Source organism: Colius striatus, chromosome 3, assembly GCF_028858725.1.
Source record: "Colius striatus isolate bColStr4 chromosome 3, bColStr4.1.hap1, whole genome shotgun sequence".
NCBI lineage: Eukaryota > Metazoa > Chordata > Aves > Coliiformes > Coliidae > Colius > Colius striatus.
In genome coordinates, this window is record NC_084761.1 from 37,776,107 (window position 1) to 37,797,476 (window position 21,370).

The window sequence follows — 21,370 nt, forward strand, 5'->3', positions numbered from 1 at the left end:
TATGAGACACCACTTTGGAAAACAAGGGCCCTGAATTTCCTACAGAAGGCAAAGGGCACGCAGTCTGCAGCAATCCTGCACGTGCCAGCTTTGCATGTGGGCTGGAGCTAAAGCTCATTGTCAGTCTGCTGAGACACAAAAAGGGAAAAAGAATAGCAACAATATTGCCACTCTCCACACTTCCGGGTACTTTGGTCAAATGTCTATTGACATGTCAATTCCTTATTTTTTTTCCAACCCATTAGGAGAAGTAGTCCTTCAAAGATTATAATGAAAAAACTTCCAGGTATGCTGTAAAGTTCTGAAAGTGTTTTCAGGTTTTTTTGTTTGTTTTGCTTTAAGAATTGTGGACTACGGATGTACTTCCTTTAGAGGTAAGAGGATTATGCAAGGAAACACTACCTAGATCTTCTTTTAAATCTGATTTAACTGTTGATAATAAAAAGGACTGCCTTTTTCACCTGAGCTGCTGGTAAATAAAATGCACCACAATAAAAGAACACTGAAACTACTCAAGTTCAATTTAGGATCAAGGAAGAACATTAAAACTTTAAATGAGTCATACTTCTGCAAGGATAAACAAAGCCAGTTTCCCCAAAATAAGGTTTCAACAAATTGTTAAATAGTCTAGTTAAAAAAAAACCTCAAAACAACAAACACAAATCCAAACCTGATTTAATAATTTTGATGCTTTAATAAGATCAGGAGTTAATAGATGCCAAGTTTTCATTTGCAGGACCTGTTCGTTAGCAGCTTATATATACACTATCAATCTCTCTGGAAAGCTATTTAAAAGTAGTTCTTTTAGAGAGAGAAGCAGCACTAAAACTATTATTGTTCACCAAACAACTCTATTGAAAGCACAGACTGCTTCCTCTCTGCCACTAAAGAAGCATCACCAAGAATGAATCTGGCATCTCCCCTTTTAAAAGAAATGCTACTTCCATTCCAGCATAACCAGGTGCTAACTTCAGGGCTGTAGTCAAGAATGAAAGCCAGCTGGGAAAATCTTGCATGCTTCTTAGAGCTGAACACTTAATTTGAGCACACAGATGCACTGGGATTTCAACTTCTAATTAACCAGTTCAAATGCTGTTTGTTTTCACACAGCTATGCTTTTTAAGGGGAACTACTCTAAGCAGCTGAATTTTCAGTCAGTCATGTGTGCTTTGCACAGCAAAGCAAGCAGGCCCTGTTGTGCAAACAAAAACAAAACAAAAGGGCATGCAGGCATGCATCAGTTCAAGGGAAAGAGGTAGAGACAGTTCTTGGGCAAATTTCACTTGACTCCTTTTTAAATATAAACCTAAACCACTGTGTTTCTCCCACTTCAAGTGCCCTTGAGGACTGTGGGCATGCACAAGGACTGTGCGCATGAACGTCCCTGGTAGATGATGCGTCAGCAAAGATGGTGAGCAGAGAGAGAATGTAGGCCAAGGACAGAGCTATATACCATGTCTAACTGACAGTCCTGGACTAAGAAATGAATATTTTCAGATTCTTATCTATAGTAAATGCCTCTTTTTTCTCTGCCACCTGGAAAACTGACTGAAGTGCTAAAGGGACTTTCATGTGCAGCTGAGGAGAGTTGAAACAAGAGGATGGTTGTAGGATAGATGAGGAAGAAGGCAGAGCTTGGAGCATTTTTAATAATAAATAGCACAACAAAAAAATCCAGACATCATTCAGCAGGAGCAAAGCTGAGGTGGTTGAAGGAGGAGCAAAATAAAGAAAGGATGAAGGGAATAGTTAGCTGAGCAGTCAAGTATCTCACAGTCCTAGCTAGCAAGGTCTCCTCTGCATGATGGTGGAACGGTATAAAAAGGGTTGTTTTACAGATCTTACTGAGCTATGATGCAAAATTCTACTGTGTCAATTAGAACAGAGAGATGCTCTTCCCTCTTACTTGTGACTAGCTGAGTTTTAGGTTTGGGTTTGTTTTAATCCGATTGTTCATGATAAGGAAAACAAGTGGAGTATGCTTTGTAGTCTTCAGTTTGCAGCCTTCCATGGAACAACATATCATGGAGTAACATGAGATTTTTATATACCACAGGAACTGATAGGTATTTAATGGTTCAGCAACTGCCTTGCTGCTGGACTCAGCCTTTCAGTCATGGAAACATTTTGACTTGTTACTCAAGGCTCAGAACCTATCAATGCTGCCATCGGGCCTGGTTAATCCTGAAAGAATAACATCAGCCAACACAAATCTCCTTTCAAGCAATTTCTGTAATTAACCTAATTAATACATAACCACTACAAAGACAGTACAAAGATTTTTTATTGACCAATATTAAAATTTTATATTGGAGCAATTCATTTATTAGTTGGCACTCCTCCCTTAGCCTTGTATAACTTTTGTAGTGATTATGCATAAACATGTTACACAGACTCAAATTCTAAGCAGCTTGCTTCTGACAGAAAACTTAACAGGGAAAAGATTAAATACCTGAAGACAGGTATAAATACATAATTACTATTTTTAAAAAGCTATAGAAATTTCATCTTCATCCCATTTTGCTAACATTATTAGAATATAAATTGAGATTTCTAGCAAGTCTACATGAAAGTTTTGTTTGCTGTTTTTTTTAATATAAAAAAAAATTAAGACAACACTTTTTTAAAAACTTCCTTAGGCAATTACAGAAAGTTACACCATATGACTGCTTAAAAATGTCACCCCTAGTTTTCACCATTCTCATAGCTGTAGCTTTACTAGCCCTCACATGCTTCAAAACAATATGCAGCATAGATCAGGTTCAGTTTGTATCCCCTATAGTTTATGTCAGTTAAATGCATTATTAGTAGTTTGAGTAGTACTGCAACACGATGTTAAACAGCCACAGATTAATAAGAAAAAAACCCCTCCAATCTGGTACATTAATAGTTGGGTTGTTTTTTTTCCAGTTTTGTTTTGCTTTTAACACATATTTTAATACACATTATAATCAGTATTTCCGTCGGTGAAATTTCCTTCACTGAAATTTTCTGAGAAAAATCAGACTGAAAAAACCTTAATCCTTGGAAGCATCAAGTAAATCAAATTTTAATTAATTCCAGGTTCTTTTAAGTAACTGCACAGTAGAGATGGGAACTGAATCTGGTTACTTACGATGGTCTTGGTTGAGAACCAGGCAACATTTTTGAAGGTGCGTCATACTGTTCTGTAAATCAAAAATCAATCATGATTTCATTTGCCTTACCTGTAGCCTATTTTATCCTATGGTCTCTAAACCACTTTCTTCCAGGACATAACTGTTTGCCATTCAGATTTTTTTACTGCTTCAAATGAGGTTTTGTAATGAAATACTGTTTGTTCTCTGCTGATCTGCTGCTTTAATTTCTACATTATAAATGTCTACCATCTGTTAAGCATTTTCTAAATCCATCATTGTTGAATAAAGCACATGAAATCTTGTTCCTAAGCCAAAGTAAACATTTGATTTTCTCCTCAACATATAACACACAGTGCACAAAACTATCTGTTAATACACATAGAATAGTATTTTTTTTCCTTTGGATTTATACTTACTCTGATTCTGTGACACAGATCCAACATGCTGCAATTCCTAGAAAAAAGGACAAAGTGTAAACTGAAAAGGAAATAAATAATCTATCTTAATAGCAGCACATTGATTATTTGTTTTCCACACGTTACTTACTGTTATAAATATTTCAATTAAATTGTCAGAGTATGACTTTGAAGTGCCCAAAAGCCTATGCTGGCCTGACGTAGCTTAGCATGGACAGAAATGATATGTGCTGCTGCCACCAAAAACATGTTGCTCACACATTAGTGGTATGTTATTTTGAAGAAATGTGAAAAAAAATTATAAGAGCTGCCAAACATTTCTGTTCATCACAGTCAGCAAATATCTTTGTTGACAATAAGATGTTAGGTGAATCTACTTCTGCAGGGGGTTGGACTAGATGATCTCTAAAGGCCCCTTCTAACCCCTACCATTCTATGATCCTATGATTCTTTGTGCTGCAACAGAGATGAGATGCTTGAAATGTTTCTGAAAAGTCACACTTGAAGCCAAAGATTATAACAAATGTGCAAGTCATCCTTTCTCCTCTCTGACTCAAATATCTTACAACTCTAAAAATACAAACCTTCCTTAACAAATAAAAAAGAGGAAAGGTAATTCCACTATCATATAGCCCACTCAAACCCAGTTACTTGGAACCATAATCTGATCTAATTCTCAGTAAAACAATGTGGTGCAAGCAACCATTATACAAATCGAGATACATTGTTCTTTTATTTATCTGACTTCTTCTAAGGATAATCTCTCCTAATAGCCTTTATCTACGGGGACAAAATCAGATGAAAACATATGCAAGAGCTGGAAATCTCTCTTCTAATTTATCAAAAGTCTTGGCAAAAAGAGGGTGTTTTACCTTTGTTGGGAAGGGAAATTTGGAAGGCTCTGCTGTACTAGGCGTATGAATAGCTGTCAGAGGAGGTGGCCATGACTGGGTCATTTCCTGGAAAAAGATGGAGAGAAGCGGCTTACAATATTCTTCCTAATACACAAAGGTGAAGTTTTACATCTATGAGATTCATATGGATCTATCAAAAGAGTCCTTGTCAACCAGATCGTAAACCCAAGAGACAGCACTGCAACTAGAAGCTCTCCTTTAAGTGCAGTAGCCACACCTCAGGACTTACTCCTTTTCTGTAAGCATACTTGCATTGCCCAAGTAACAATAATCTCTGAATCTTGTAGGGAGTTAAGTACTTACTGTGTTTGCAGGATTAGGCCTGAGCCCTACAGCTGTCACAGTTAATAAAGGGAAAAGTAAATAAAATCCATTTATGAGTAGTTCTGGGGTTTTTTAAAGCACAGGACTTTCCTATTATGGAAGATCTTATCCCCTTACAGCACCAAGGCTCCAAAAGGCTTTTCGTAACTCGAGGAGGTCTATCAGACAGCTCTGACTGACAGCTATTTCTCATGCTATTCTGCCTGAAATACTGTCTTTTGCTCTGACTGACCAGGACACATTTGACAGAGCTCCAGAACGTAATTTCAAACCAAAGTTTGACAGTCTGATGTGCTGTGTCTTCAGAAATCCTTCTGCCCTGTTCCTCTGCCTTTACTGACCCATCATCACTACCAGGCACTGGCTTCTTGGGCTCAGCCACGGTCCAAGTGAAAGCAGAGCACAAACACCACAGCCATGGGACAGGGCTTGGCAGGCAATATCAGCCTCCAAGCTGCCGCTTCTGGCACCACAGCTGAGCCCAAACCAGTGTGCTAGAGCCTTGGCTTGCACTACAATAAACACACATGAAAAACCTAGCACAGACGAGAATCTTTGTCTTGAACATGTGCTCAAATATTTTAATGGGGGTTAAATTAGATGAGGCCTGTGGGAAAGCTGGGGCTCAGAAATTCAGAACGACTCTGTTGAAATCACACAAGACAGACTCGGCTCCTGATCAAAAAAAAGTCCTGAAAAGCATCAATACTCACTTCCTAAAAAGTGAATTCACATGGCTTATCACTCTCACTGCCTGTCCAGGAATAGTTATCCCAGGATATCCTGCCCCTTAGCCCCTCTTTAGTTAAGGTTTGCAGCCATTATTCCATCCTGAGTGGCTGTCATTGCAACTGTTCCCTGTCAGCTTCCTGAAGGAAGCAGCATGTGCCACAATACTGGTACTTTGGCCAGCTCAGAAAGTTAGGAATTATGTTCATGCAGAACACAATCTCAGGACGAGCGTGCACCACACACAGTTTGCTGAGGGGCTTAAAAGAAATTAATGAGGAATGTGTCAGTGCAAACTATGTTTTTGCAATTTTTGGCACCAAATAGCCTGAAGTATGAAAATCTCTACTGTGTCATTATTTACAAGTGCCATTTTTTCAACCAGGCACAAAGGGGAAAGTTCAGAAGTGTCCCCTGTTTCCTGTTCTATTAGGAACAACACAAAATGCAAAGATTTACAGAGAATGAAACTGCTCGCTATTTGATTGCACTGTGCTCTCCTTTCTCTCTTCCCCATGTTCAGTTTGTTGCTCATTTCACTCACTAGCTGTGCAGTCTTTCAATGGATGATAAACTCAATATGCCTCTGTGTATTTGTACGTGCTTACCTGTGGTTGCTACAAAAATAGTGTTATGCATTACTAACAGGCAAGAAAATAGGATGTCTCATGAGGCATAAAAGAATGCAGTACTTCTAGAAGGAGTACTTGTGCTGCAACACCAACCAGCACATGGCAGCAGGTGAGCAACTGTTTACGACTACTGTTCAGCTAAAACACTGCTTAAACAACAGCTTTTTTGAGCAGTAGAGGCACCACAATTCTCCAACCTGAAGCAACAGTAAAGGAAGTTAATTACAGAAACCAAACATCTCCATTTGGACTTCAGTGTCTCAGAATAGTATTTGATGTCAAGGAACTGCCTTCTCAGTCCTGGCATGACCATCTTGCAGATAACCATGCATTTTCACACAGTGCAGTAAACAGGTAACACGTACTCAGACTCAGCTACTGGGACCCTGTGCACTGCTTACAGAGCCAGCTCTGACACAAGGAAAAAGAGACAGTTTTGCATCAGAGCTGGCATAGCTTTGCAGAAATGAACTAGGATTTCAAAAGAGGAGTCCTGCAGCAGTTAAATGCCGTGTGCAGGCAGGTGGGAAGGCAGCAGGCGGAAAGGCCGCGGGAGCACCTCCTGCTCAGGGCCATGCTGTGGGGGCTGGTTGCATGCCCAGCACAGGCACGCTCAATAACAGCAACCCCCTGACTGGAAGGAGCAGCTCTGGCTGCTTTGGATGATTTTGTCAGTCTAGCACTGGGACTGCACCAGACTATTGTGCATACTGACAGAAAGATGGGTCTCACAACTCCAGCTGTATCTGAGGCTAACTTCTAGTTGTACTTTTTTTACACACTCTTAGAGACTGCAACATCTGCTGACAGAAGTGGAGTGGATACTTCCTCCAAGCCCAGGATTGGTGTGTCCCAATGCACAAGAAAGGAGGAAAAAGAGGTAGGAGGCCTCCATGGATGAGCAAGGATCTGCTGGGACAACTCAGGCAGAAAGCAGCCATATATGAGAGGTGGAAACAGGGGCTGGCTTCTTGGGAAGAGTAGAGGAACATTGCCAGGGCATGCAGGGGTGCAACTAGGAAGGCTAGAGCCCTTCTAGAATTAAATTTAGCCAGGGATGTTAAGGACAGTAATAAGACATTTTTCAAGTACATCAGCAGCAGAGGGATGACAAGGGGAAACGTAGGTCCACTGCTAAACACAGAGGGTGCCCTCGTGTCTGAGGACGCAGAGAAGGCCGAACTACTGAATACCTTCTTTGCTTCAGTCTTTACAGCCAAGGTCAGCCCTTGGGGAGCCCAGTCCAGCAAGGATAACAGGATGGCCAGGGCAGCAGAGGACTTGCCCTGAGTGGAAGAGGAAGAGGTTAAAGACTTGTTGGCCAAGCTTAAGGCTCATAAGTCTATGAGTCCTGGTGGGATGCATCCTACTGAGTCCTGATGTGATTGCTAAACCTCTGTCCATCATTTTTGAACAATCATGGAGGACAGGTGAGGTGCCTGAGAACTGGAGAAAGGCCAATGTCACACCAGTCTTCAAAAAGGGCAGGAAGGATGACCCAGGAAACTACACGCCAGTCAGCTCATCAACAACTCATCCTGAATGTTATCACTGAACATATGAAGTATAAGATGGTTATCAGGGGGAGTCAACATGGCTCCACCAAGGGGAAATCCTGTTTGACCAACCTGATAGCCTTCTATGAGTGCATAGCTGGCTGGCTAGATGAGGGGAGAGCAGTGGATGTCATCTACCTTCAGCAAGGCTTTTGACACTGTCTCCCATAACATCCTCATCAGAAAGGTCAAGCAGTGTGGCTTGGATGAGTGGACAGTGAGGTGGATCGAGAGCTGGCTGAATGACAGAGCCCAGAGGGTGATGATCAATGGCCAGTGGAGCTCTATGGGGATTGGTCTAGGACCAGTTATGTTCAAAATCTTCATCAATGAGGTGGATGAGGGGAAAGAGTGTACCCTCAGCAAGTTGGCTGATGACACCAAACTGGGAGGACTGGCTGATTCCGCAGAAGGCTGTGCTGCCATTCAGTGGGACCTCAACTGGCTTGAGAGTTGGGCAGAGAGGAATCTCATGAGGTTCAACAAGGACAAGTGCAGAGTCCTGCATATGGGAAGGAACAATCCCATGCACCAGTACAGGCTGGGGGTCGAATGGCTGAAGAGGAGCTCTGCAGAGAGAGACCTAGGAGTCCTGATTGATAATAAACCAAATATGAGCCAGTAATCTGTCCTCATGGCCAAGAAGGCCAATGGCATCCTGGGATGCATCAAGAAGAGTGTGGCCAGCAGGTCAAGGGAGGTTCTTCTCCCCCTCTACTCTGCCCTGGTGAGGCCTCATCTGGAGTTCTTTGTCCAGTGTCCAGTTTTGGGCTACTCAGCTCAAGAGGGACAGAGAACTTCTGGAGAGAGTCCAGTGCAGGGCCACCAAGATGATCAGGGGACTGCAGCATCTTTCATACGAGGAAAGGCTGCGGGAACTGAGGCTGTTTAGTGTAGAAAAGAGGAGACTGAGGGGAGATCTTATTAACATTTACAACTATCTAAATAGTGGGTGTCAGGAGGTTGGGGCATCCCTTTTTACTCTAGTAGCTAGCAACAGGACAAGGGGTAATGGGATGAAGCTGGAACACAAAAAGTTCCATTTAAATATAAGAAAAAACTATTTCACTGTGAGGGTGATGGAACAGTGGCACAGGCTGCCCGGAGGAGTTGTAGAGTCTCCTTCCTTGGAGGTCTTCAAGACCCACCTGGACATGTTTCCGTATGACCTGATCTAGGTTGACCTGCTTGTACAGGGGAGTTGGACTAGATCATCTCTAAAGGTCCCTTCCAACCCCTATCATTCCTTGATTCTATGATGATATAGTTTCCCCACACATTACTTAAGTGTGTGCAAAACAAAAGCAAACACAGAGATACATTATTTGAAAACACCTACCTTCAAAATGTCTTCAACGGAGTGGACATCACTGGGGAGGGTTTGCTACAACAAAAAAGAGGGAAGCAGCATGAGTTTGACATGTGTTACCAACTGACACAAATTAAACGTACTCAAACATTTGCTTACTAATGGTTCTGTAAACTTCATGGAAGTCCATGAAATGCTAGTAATAATTAAAAGCCACATCACAAGGGTGGTTAATAATGCACTTCTACAAAGTCTGTTGTTTTCATGTCTTTAGTAGAAGATGTATTTTAGAAAGAGATTAGAAAGAACTGAAACAGAGAACATTAAAACAGTGGTGCTCTTTCAGCTGACAGTATTTCCCTTATTTCATGACTTGCCTTCTTTTATGTACCCATCTGCATTCAGCAGAAAAAGAAACCTGTATAAGCCCTTAGCTTAGAGATGGCAAAGCAGAAGTGGTTTTAAGTGGAGGAATCGTGCACCAGATGCTTGAATGCCAGCTCTTGGACTAATGGGAACATCAACTGCCATTAAAAAACAGAAAAGCAATACAATTGTAACTTCCACAGTTTAGCATAAAACCTTGAATGTACTGCTGAGTAGGAGCAATGTGGTGATTTCTGAAAGAGCAGATGATCTGGATATGGATGGAGGGACTACACCTGTACCTCCCCTATTCATTTCACTGGAGTCCAGGCAGTGACCATCACATGCCCATCTGGCAGGAGCCAGGGCTCCCCAACACAACTCCCTCCGCTGCCCTGGCACTCTTGTCAACTTGAAGGAGACGAGGAAACAGCCACAGCAGCTGCCTTGAATGAGGCTCACAAGTCCAGACATGAGGATGCTCTGGCAAAGAGCACAAAGCAAAAGCAATGCTAATATTTGTCAGTTATATAACAAACAGCAGACATTGGAGCTTGTGCAAACACATAAATCTGCTTTTGATGTATTAGCAAAAGCACTTATCTGCTCCTGGCAGGACATCCCCTCCTACACACTGCAATGCATCAGCAGTGTGGGTGCTGGGGGCAAGGCAGTAGCTGCGTCAAGCACAGCAAAGGCTTCCTGCTCCCCAGGGATGTAACCAGCACTAGGTTAGCAGGGGGTAACTGCACAGCTGGAGTGAGTGGCGATGCTTCCTGACACAGCCCAGCTGCCCCATGCCCATTGTCATGCCAGGAGGATGCAGCAGTGTGCTCCTTCCAGCAGCCCTAGCAGCACTAGGTTATGGGGACGCTCTGCAGTGAGATCTGCACTGCTTTCACTCACTGCCTGGCCAAGTGGAACACTTCAACAGATGGGCTTCTCTTCTACTAGCAAGGCATGTGTTTGAAAGGTCCTGTCATTTAACTATATTGGTGTAATTGCTGAAAGGCAAAGGCCAGGAACACGTTCCTCATGTTAAAGGAAGAGGGCAGAGAGTGAGCTATGGTGCTTAATCAAAAAGATCTTCCACAAAGTAAGTAGCAAAGCAAACAAACACTTTACAGAAGTCAAAAAGTGTCATCCTTCACAATCTCACAGAAAGTTTGATGAGTTCTCACTCATCTGTTTCTCATATGCTGCACTATTTACATTGGAGGGGAGGAGATGAGGAATACCCATTTGTCTGTGTCTACATAAACCTCCCATCAAGGCAGTGCTCATTTGACAAAGATTAGACTTTTCTTCAGAAAAATCACACATGGATAGCTGCTTCTAACCTTTCTCACCCCAAGACAAATGGAAGCCATGGCTGGGCCAGATGGCTCACATGAATGAAAGCAAGGGGTTGAGATCTAGCAAACCTTGCAGAAGAACAACACTGCAGCAAGCAGGAGAGAGGGAGAGCAAATAACAGGGAACAACCACCACATGCCAAGAGATCAAGAGGCTTCATAACTCCCCTGGTGCACCAAACTTAACCTGGTAGCTCAACCATCTAATTTACTTCTTAATTTAAGTGGTAAATACAGCAGACACAATAACTTGCATCTTGCTGTACAGAAAAACAATGTTCAACTAGCAGATTGGTTCAGAAAGCACCTGAGATATCCCATGAGAGCATCACAGTAAAAATCCTTCCCAAAAAAACAGAAAACGAAATCAAGATCCTGCCTGCAGGGTACTCAGAAACTCTCAGTTTACAATGGATGGCGACAATTCAAAATCAGTTTGTTTCTCTCATTCCAAAACCTTAAGTTTTATGAGGTGATAACTGATCACAAAAGTGGAATTAAATTAACTTGAGAATCAGAGAATATCTGCAACAGTCAGTTTGGGCCTCTCTTATGCTTGCAAGGAACTCACATCCTTTCCCAAAGTTCTTTCAGATAAGCCTGAAAATGTTTTTAAATGGATGCAGGTTTACATGGAATGAGTATTTATAGTGCAACTGTCAGGAAGATTTATCTAAGCCCCGAAAGGCACTGTTCAGTGACTGCTTACTGTTCTTCAGAGGTCTGGTGGCTTAGCAGAAAAGACTTTCTTCTCTGCGGCACTAAACTTGAAAGCAAACACATGACACTGAAGAAGTACTGCAGAAGTCTGCATCAGCAATACAAGCACTGTTTTTTTGTTTGTTTGTTTTTTTAAAGAGACTAGGTTTAAATATATACCTCCAAAATATGTGCAGCTTTGGAGATACAGAACATAAAGTATCAGGGATGCTCAGGACTGCTATGGTCTTTGGCTATCAGTTTAATTTGCAGAGCCGCTAAGTCAGGATACGCTAGGAAGCCCATGCCCCTGCTGGAGGACTGTCCCTGAAGCTCATGGATTTTCAGCCATCCTTAGCCTCCTTTCTGCTAACCTGTTGCACCTTAACACTGAAAAACTGAATGACACTTTCACCAGCAGTAAAACATGAAAAGGGCAAACAGAACTGCTGTCCACAAACAGACTTGCAACACCTGTATCAAATACATGGTGAAATGTTTGTTCTAGAGATCAAAATCACAGATTGGGACATGCATCAAAAAAAACAACCAACCAAACAAAAAGTTTTCAGTGCAAAAACCACAACAAAACTTGTCAGAAGCATTTGACTGCCCTAGGGAACCCTCCCTTTTCTCAGGTAGGACTGTCTGCAGCCTGTCCCTGTGCCCCAAACCCACTGGCCTTGGAGAGGACCAGTGAAGGGTCTCTGTTCCAGCTGCAGTGTTTGAGGACCCTTTGTCTTTTACAAAGCTATGCATCCAGCACCTGAAGGAGCTGGGCTTTTCTGCATGCTAAGAATTTTTTGTTCTTTTTTTTTTCCCCTTTCAAGTCATGTCTCGACTGTGTTTCAGCTTGTAAACTACTATTAAACCACAATTACCATCCAGCAGCAAGGGCTGTTCTTGCCAGTTTTAAGAGTTTAGGGAAAAGATGATGTTGCTTGAATAAGAGTTAGAAAGTCATAAAGCCAAAGAAATCACTGAAATGAGATTGGCTGCACTAAGGAATGTAGAAGATCAAATATTACATTATTACAAATATTACATGTTGCAGTTTTCCAGCCTTTACAAGAAACACCATAACATACTCTCCACAGACAACTCTATTTAAGCCCCAAGCATGTTTGCTGGCTGACACTGACATCTGTACAATCTCTAGCTAGGATTTCCTCATGCCACATTCATACTTGCTGTCAGATGCCTCTGAGAGCTACTTACAAAACGTTCTGATGACCAAGGTCGAGTACAATCATGGGACATCCAGAACTGTTGGGTCACTGGGGTTTTGTTTTGCCTTTGCTTCTTAATGCCAACATTCCTATCCAAACTGATGCTGTGCTTCAGCAGCAGCCACACCCTTCCCTCAGCAATAATACTAATTCATGTTCTAAAAAGTCTGTTTTTCCTCATGTGTAGGCCCAACTCCCAATGACCTTGCAAGCCAGCAGGACTGCAGGCTTCTCTATTTACCATCTCCCTCAGCAGAAGGCATCGCCAGAGCCGTGCATGCTTGTCTGTCCACAAGCAGGTACTCACATCTTACCCAAGACTCCAGCCTACTGTTTAATCACAAAAATTCTACAGACAGCAAGATACAGATCGTGTAACACAGTTCATGCCTGTTACATGACCAATAATTTAAGGGAAGACTTTATACTCATATGATAGTGTATGATGATAGCAGAAACTGGACTGATGAATTTCCATACATTTTGCAAGGCTAATTTAATATACGACCTCCTTTCTTGCAAGTTTAAAAAGAGAAAAGTTTAAAAAGGTCATTCAAACAAAATCAAATATCTCTTTGACAAGGATTCGCACACTTAATTGGCACAACAGACAATTTGCAATGTCAAGGATAATTTTTGGTTTTAAGGTTTTTGGAACAAAAAGATGGATAAAAATAAAGGCAAAGCCATTAAATACATTTCAACTGCAGAAAAACACAGAGATTACCATTAATATGACTTTTAGACCTCTCTGTTTCTAAAGAACAAGTTACCTGCTATTGGATGCTGTCACATTCTCTCTTTTTGGTAATTTTTGCAATATAGAGGGTCTTTCCAATTTACCAACCTGAATAACTGGCTGATGAAGGTCAAGTAATATTTTGCAAAGACATATCATCTGAAGGTTAAAAACCAGACAGTGTTACAAGGCAATATGCCTGAAGTAGTGTTACGCATGCCTGAAGTTGTCTTAAAAGGATTTCACTCAAACCTCTTGGTTCAGCATCGCAATAGCACAGACCAGCATGACCTAAATCCAACATTCAGTCTCTCCCCTTGATAGCTGCACAAACGACCCATTTTCTTTTCCCTTAGTACTAGTGATCTCAGCCAAAAAGAAATCTCTACGCATATACCCACAAAAGTTAAAATAACATAAAAGAGATACATATTTTCAGGACGGTATTTTTGAGTGGGGGGTGGTGTGCATGTGTCTGTTTAATTTTTTGGGGTTCTTTTTTGAACAAAGAACTTGAGTACTTTCATTTAACATCTACTGCAGGTACAACACTTTGGAAATGTCCAATGTATGTAAGCCTGTTGCCCAGATTATTTATGGGGAAGGATATACAATTTAGAGTAATTTCAAACAGCACTGCTATACAAAGAAAAAATGTGGTTGAAGAAGTTACTTCAGAGAGATTAACCAATAAATTCCTGCAGATTTTGGCATTTCCCTTTCTGGTGACTTACACACACAGAGCACAACATAATAATGTATCCAGAGAGCCAATGGAGGGTTACAGAAAGCAAATATATATATATAAATACCACATGTTTGAGTGATAAATTTTAATGCAGTTTCTTTACCAGGGTAATAAAGACACTAATGATTTCACTTTGTCAGAGCATAAATGACTCAAAGGTTTCAGACTTGCAGGAATTACCATCTACACAACCACTTACTGCAGCTGACCAGATATAAAGCCTTTTGCTTTGCTATACAGCATCATGCTTCCCCTGAGGAAATTAAATGTTTGTCTCCCGTATCATAATGCATTCAATTACATTAAAAGTAGCCTTCCTTACATGCCAGAGGTGAAAAGAAGTGGAATTAACAGTCAAAACATCTATTACAAATTTGTCTCAAAGATTTTGTGTGATCCTGTCCCCATATATACTAGGGTAGCACATCATCTGCTGATTTGACTATGCAATGGGATTTACTCTTGCCCATTAAAAGTAAAAAACCAACAGCCCCTGAATAATTCAGTACTACTTCAATCCTGAGCTGAAAAGGATTTGAGGATTGAGGCCAATATAATTTCAAGCATCTATACAAATACAAAAAGTCCTAGAAGTTATGTGAGGAACTAGTCTGCTCTTAATACAACAGCCTTGCAAAAATGCACAGGTGTACACACCCGAAAAGGAATAAAAGGAGCTCTTAATTTAGCAAACAATTTAAAATCTGCACAGGCACTCAAGTTGCATAGCAACTGTGTGATTAAACTCTCAAGAATACCTCCAAGCCTTCTCTTCACGAGCAATTAAAAAAACACATGCATTTTCATCAGCACAAAGCTCTGTACGTGCCCTAAGTCTTGCACAGCTCTATTAGACATGCTAAAGTGAGATGAGGAGACTGATGGGGATCTTATTAATATTTACAAATATCTAAATGGTGAATATCAGGAGGTTGGGGCATCCCTTTTTTCTATTGTATCTGGTAACAGGACAAGGGGTAATGGGATGAAGCTGGAACACAAAAAGTTCCATTTAAACATAAGAAAAAAATATTTCACTGTGAGGGTGAAGGAGCCCTGGCACAGGCCGCCCAGGGAGGTTGTGGAATCTCTTTCCTTGGAGGTCTTCAAGACCTACCTGGATACGTTCCTATGTGACCTGATCTAGGTTGACCTGCTTCTGAGGGGGGTTGGACTAGATGATCTCTAAAGGTCCCTTCCAATCCTACCATTCTATGAATGAGGAAATCTGAGTAAGACGAATCACTCAAAACCAGACTAAACTGCTTGAGGAACCACTTTGTACATAAATGAGATGCCTCACCAGCCATAATATGTGGCTCAGACACCCAACTATCAACTAGAAGTGGTGCGGTGCTCCAGCCAAGGTGTAACACGAGGAAGTGACAGCACCCACCCTCCTGGGGTAGCACTCCCTTTCTGCTGACATAGTTGCAGCAGGAGGGACTAGCAGCCTTCTGCTCCATCTCAGCGTGATGGCTAGAGGGGGAAGAGGAAAAAAGAGAGACATTGAAAGGATCATTGCAAAAGCCTGGCTTTCTCATCTGTAGTATAAATGCAGTAACCATGAGAGAAAGCTGGGAAACTAAAGAAAAAAGAAAAGCTTTTTTTTTTTTAAAGGAAAAGGTTTTACTATAGATACTACAAGGGATAAGCAATGCTTTTTTTTTTTTTTTTGCAATGAAATCGGGGTTGAAGAGCTTCTAAGGTTGCTTCTTTTTTTTACAAGGTATTCCATTAAAAATAACAGCACACATTTTTATCCCACTCTTTATGCCACATGTACCAAATGGAGATGAAGGACAGTACGGCTCTGATACGTGGAAGTTGGGGAGCTGAAGCTTTCTCCTTGTTTTTTAAATAGCTTGCTTCATCGGGAGGCTTTGGCAGAATAGTTTCAAGCAGGCTGTCAAAAAAATCATCTCCAAGTGAGTTGGCCACGCATACTTTCAGAAGTGGCAACACTGAGATGCATGGGCTCAAACAAGGCCAGCAGCAGTAGCAGTGTATAGATTGTGCAAAGATGAGGACAAGAGGACCTGGAAACAGATATTAACTGGAACAGATATGGGCTGCCTTTCAGGCAAGCATTAAGGTGTTGCAGACACCTTTCTGTTCCTTCTCATCTCAGTAATTTCCACTCGACTGCTTATTTCTGCTTATTTGCATGCCTCTGCTGTCATTGCCCATTTAGAATTGCTCCTCTGACATCCTGTGCACAAACAAGCCCTGTGTTTCTCCATCTCTTTCATCTCAGGTGAAACTGGTACCTGTAAGATACCAAGGCTGCTTAGGTGAAGAACTGCTACAGCATGTGTATGTTTCATATGCAGCCTGGTATCACTTCCTAATCAGAATGGATTTGTAAAGTGTGTGTGTAGCTCAAGTATGCCAGCTATTGCTCTTTATCTGATTTCAGACTAAAAAAAGTTTCACATATACAGCTGCTTTCCATTTAATACCATTTTTTAACATATTGAGTTTTAAAGATTATTTTTTTCCACATCAACTGCACAGGTTTTTGCCACTTGAATGCAATAAGCATCAGCAAACTGCATATGCATGACGGGTTAATTTGAAAACAATAGGCAGGATAAAACCAGACCGAAACCTATCATCCCGTTCTCGCTTCACTTATGTGCTTAACCACCTCTGAGCAGAAGGAAATCTTGCTGCTATGCAAGATGGACCCTTACTCGATCACAAGTCATGCTAGAGATAGCATGCTAGCTTACTCTTCAAAGCAACTTTTGACCTGCATTCTTGTGTAGGTAGTTGAATATCTGCCCTCTCCATCTATAGATAGATGTGAGATGCACACGCACAGAGCATGTTTGCAAACAGATCCAGCCAACAAGCAACAATATATATTTTAACCAAGCCTCTATTAATCTTGATTATGGATGCAATAATATTCTGCCATGTATTGAAAATGGCTGCCAAAATTTGAAGCTTGAATTATCTTGTTGAGAAAGAAACACATAAACAGAAAAATTCACAAAAGATTTCACAAGTTATCTTGAAGAACACCAGACACTAAGTAGATTCTCTGCAGGGATGCTTAAATGTTCCATATCACAAAACAGATTGAAACACATCTGTGATACAAAGATTGGCCTAATGATCTGAAACCTAGCTTACTCCATCCACCTTGTTTTACAGAATGTAGTGATAAAGCTGTTTTTAGGGAAGGCTGAAAAACCAAATCAGATCCTATTCAGGAGAGCATTTATCAGAACAAAGGTGAAGACTATGGGAATACATTTGTGATTAAAGTAATTTCTAGTCACCATCCTTTGAGCAAGCTATCAACACGGCTGGCTGTTAAGCATATTTTTAAATAATGTTTATATTTTCCTGCAAATACAGTGCATTTGTTCAACAGATGTCTATTTTATGCACTTCATGTTTCCAAGTGTCTGATGCATTGGGAACCCTTTCTTAGGAGGGCAAACAGTAAGTTTTTCCAACTCAATCAGCTAAAGGTTTATTTTGCAGATAGACAGGTTCCCCTCCAATCCTTCAAACAGTATCCACTCAAAATTTTCTTACGGTGAATAGCAATGTTAAGATATGCTAAAAAAAAAAAAACCCAACCCCAAAAAAGAAGGGGCAGGGGAGGAATAGAAATGCAAACCAAGAGTAATTAAACACCAATGCTACCAACACTCTCATGCCTGTGAGCTTTACATTTTGATTCATCTTTTACGATCTCACATAGCATTAAGCACGAACCTTATAGTAAACAATATTTGTTTTAGTAGAAATGAGTTTCAGATGGAAGACACAAAAGGAAGTGCTGTTAAGTAATCTCACCTAGAACAGCAGTCTTGAGGAAAAAAATCAGCCTCGCAAATCTTGCAGGCAGGCAGGCAAGTCAAGTCATCAGCACAGAGAGACTGAAGCGGGACTCTGCTTTTGAGCTTTCTGCCTCAAGTGGGAGTCTGGGAGGATAAAGGATAATAATTTTGAAGCAGAAACAGCTCTGATGCACAAGAGAGAGATGTGATGGCACAGGGAAGGCAAAATAGCCCTCTGTGGTTGTCAGGACAAGTGACTGCACAGTCCTTAGCCACATGTGCCCCTCTGCCACCCTTCCCCTGGCACTGGCCTGAGCCTGCACTGGAGCAGTCCAGGACTTGACCTGGCAGACAATTATTCCTTTTCTGTTGATTCACATCCTTTGACAGTCACCTTGTCACAGCATCTGATGAATAACACAAATGGTGCAGCTAAGGGGGAAGGAGAGTACATTCCGACAAATGCTCAGTGCATCTGGACAGAGCGAAGGTCTTAATTTTACACAGCTTCCCATGTTTGGCAAACCCATTGGATCCAGAGCCAGACACCTATGGTGAAAATTGTCTCAGGAGGCACACAGTTCACAGCTGAACTCTGCTCCTACAGTGGCAGAACTCCCATGAACTGCAGCACAAACGTGTGTTAAAATTCTTTGCATTTTGCAAATCTGAAGTAATTCTTTGATTGTACTTGATTCTTGCATAACTTGAAAATAATAATTCTTCAAACTTTGTGAACTGGGTTCACTAGATTGTCAAAAGGACACAAACGAAGCCACCTATGCAATCAATGTATGTTTTCCTACCAGCAAATCTCCTTTTCTAGAGAAAGTATGCACATAGGGAAGATTGTGTCATGATGTTCCATTTCCTTGCCTGTGCTAACCTAGTCCAAGGTATTGTTTTTGCCTCAGTACTCTGATCACGAGGTTTTAATTGCTTGTAGTTAAACAGATTGGTAACAAAATAAAGTGATGACTTGGTGTGAAGAGCAGGACATGCTGGTGAAACTTATCAACCTCAACAGCTCTCTGGGGCATAAACCCACATTTTAGTTTGCAATCCACAGGTTTTATCAGCATCTACCTTGTCTAATACAATGCAATTTGCTCCAGTCTGGCACTACCAACCACTTAGGTGAACCTGATTGCATATACTGCGACAGAAACCAGTTATTGTCTGCTCCCATGTCAAACTTTCCCTTCTTGCAGGTGGCTCCTCCACTCATGAGAGCAACGAGATTTCAAAAGCAGATCTTGCACCAACATCACTGGTGAAGGATGGAGATCAGTAAAGAGACTACACACAGGGAGCAGAGCTTTTTAAGCCAGGTGGTACCTCTTCACAGTCCTGCGGAGCCTGCAGAACTGGGAGCAGTGGGAAATGCAGCTGTGGATGCTCTGCAGAGCTTCACCAAGCGCAGCCGAGAACAGCAGTGGCACAAGCAGACGCCATTCTCCACCACATTCCTGAATCATTTGCAACACTGTGGAGATTCAGGAATGGCAGGAGAAGCAGATTCAAAGGGCGCATAGTTAACCCAAAACACATACACATAACAAGCAAAATGATTCAGAGCATGGAAACACGGGATGGTGGGGGTTGAAAGGGACCTCTAGAGATCACCTAGTTCAACCCCTCTGTTAAAGCAGGCTCACCTCCACCAAGTCACACAAGAATCAAAAAAACACTCCAGTTCACACTCAATGCACCCCTGTTTCACCTGCATTTGTCAACACGTGTTTTTGCAAGAATATATGAAGGGAACACATCACTATCATGGCTCCTGCAGTGAAAGAGATCCCCACAAACCACAGGAGATCTGACTACACAGGAGAAACTGTGAGGCTGATGAAGAGCCAACAAAAGCAGAAAACCTGCATCAAATAAGGGAGGGGCACAGTCAGATAGTTAATGTCATTTTTTTCTTCCCAAGTTCAGGAATTGTAGAGATTGTTTTTGTGTTTAAGTTCACAAAAAAAAAGTATTACCATTTTTAAAAGGAAAAATACGAGATTTGACCAAAAACCTGCTGAGATGAGTAAGTCTCTGCACTGTTGCCTGTGAGCTTTGGATTAAGTCAATAACAAATAGGATAAGAGAGTGCAAAGACTTCAAAAAAAGATGTACTTTATGGACAACACTATCCCTTCCTTAACTTCAGTGTGGGAATACTTGCATATATTTTGGGTTTCCTTGGTGCTACTTTCATATTAAGCTCAAAAACATTTATTTCAGAAACTTACCATAAAAAGGAACTTCTATTATCTAACTCACGAAATCTTTGTTGACATCATTTGTTTAAAATCTCAGTTCTTACAGGACTAAAAACATAATGAATGACTTCCTCTATAAATTATAGCTACAGATATTAAAAGCCATTTTGTTGTGTGGGATGCCTGAGGTTTCATCACTATAGCACAGATAGTATTTGGCAGCAGAGTCCCTGCAACATCAGCTTGAACTGTTACAGAAATTCAGAAAGCTGCTGGCAGACAATGACAAACCCATGAGAAGGGAAGGCAATTTTCTCACCAGCTTGCCTAAGATTAGCATTGATTTTCACAGAAGGTTTAGCAATGGCACTTCCCTCTCACCAACGTAGTTCTTGAATATAATGGAGTGAGACTGGAGTAATTCCAGCAAAGCAAAGCTTACAGTATTGTTTCACTTTTATACTTAATGGAAAACAAAAAGCATGTTAACACTTTTTGCTTTATGCATACTAAAACAACACTGAGGCAGGACCACAGAAATGCACAGAAGGGCTCTGGCGCTTGTCCAGCGAGACAAATCTTCTGAATTTGTTTTCATATTTGTGTTTATACTGCTTGCTTGTTTTTGACTCACAAGACTTCACAAATCTAATCTACTAGTCTCAAAGTCCATGAGAGCCCTCTAAAATATTTTTCTGTGGGTGCTATTTGAGGTCCTTTGTGGGAACCAGCATTCAACCAGTAGCTTGCAAGTAGCCAAGTCCCCTGTGGACGGTTTTACCAGCACACTTTATCTCATCTGAGTCAACTCCTCTCCTTTCCAAGGCAACGCCGTAGTTATTCAACTGAAACAATGCCATACCACCAGACACTCTCCTGCTTCTGCCCCAATGTCAACCCAGCAGCCCAGCACACAAGAGAAGACAGCAGCTCCCGCCTGCCACTGCCCTCATAGCTACCACCCTCAGCCCTCAAGGGCCCTGATTGCAGGTTTGAAAACAAATCAAACCATTTCCATGAACTTCTAACTCCTGCTTTATGTAGCTGACACTGAATGATCCTGGCAATTTAAGCATTTTACATCAAAATGCTTGGTAAACAATGGTTGTACTGTCATGTTCCTGAGTGGGTGCCCAGAGGAAATAAAACATTCTTTAAAGATTTTACACGCTTTTCTAACTCTGAGATGGATTATTTTACTCAATCTAAAAATAAATGT

At 41.3% G+C, this 21,370-nt stretch overlaps 1 protein-coding gene across 3 annotated transcripts in view; it reads right to left on the reverse strand.

The window, feature by feature from the left end:
- The window catches only part of AFF1 (ALF transcription elongation factor 1), a 103,972-nt gene that overhangs the window by 27,134 nt on the left and 55,468 nt on the right, over positions 1-21,370 (reverse strand). For all 3 annotated transcript variants that reach the window (XR_009818382.1, XM_061991981.1, XM_061991980.1), the window contains exons 4-7: positions 9,030-9,074; positions 4,408-4,494; positions 3,536-3,572; positions 3,116-3,167 (exon numbers count right to left, since the gene is read on the reverse strand). Coding sequence is in view for 2 of the 3 variants with exons in the window: in XM_061991981.1 (XP_061847965.1) it covers positions 3,116-3,167; positions 3,536-3,572; positions 4,408-4,494; positions 9,030-9,074 (221 nt within the window). In the remaining variant the exon portion in view is untranslated. The remainder of the gene's footprint in view (positions 1-3,115; positions 3,168-3,535; positions 3,573-4,407; positions 4,495-9,029; positions 9,075-21,370) is intronic.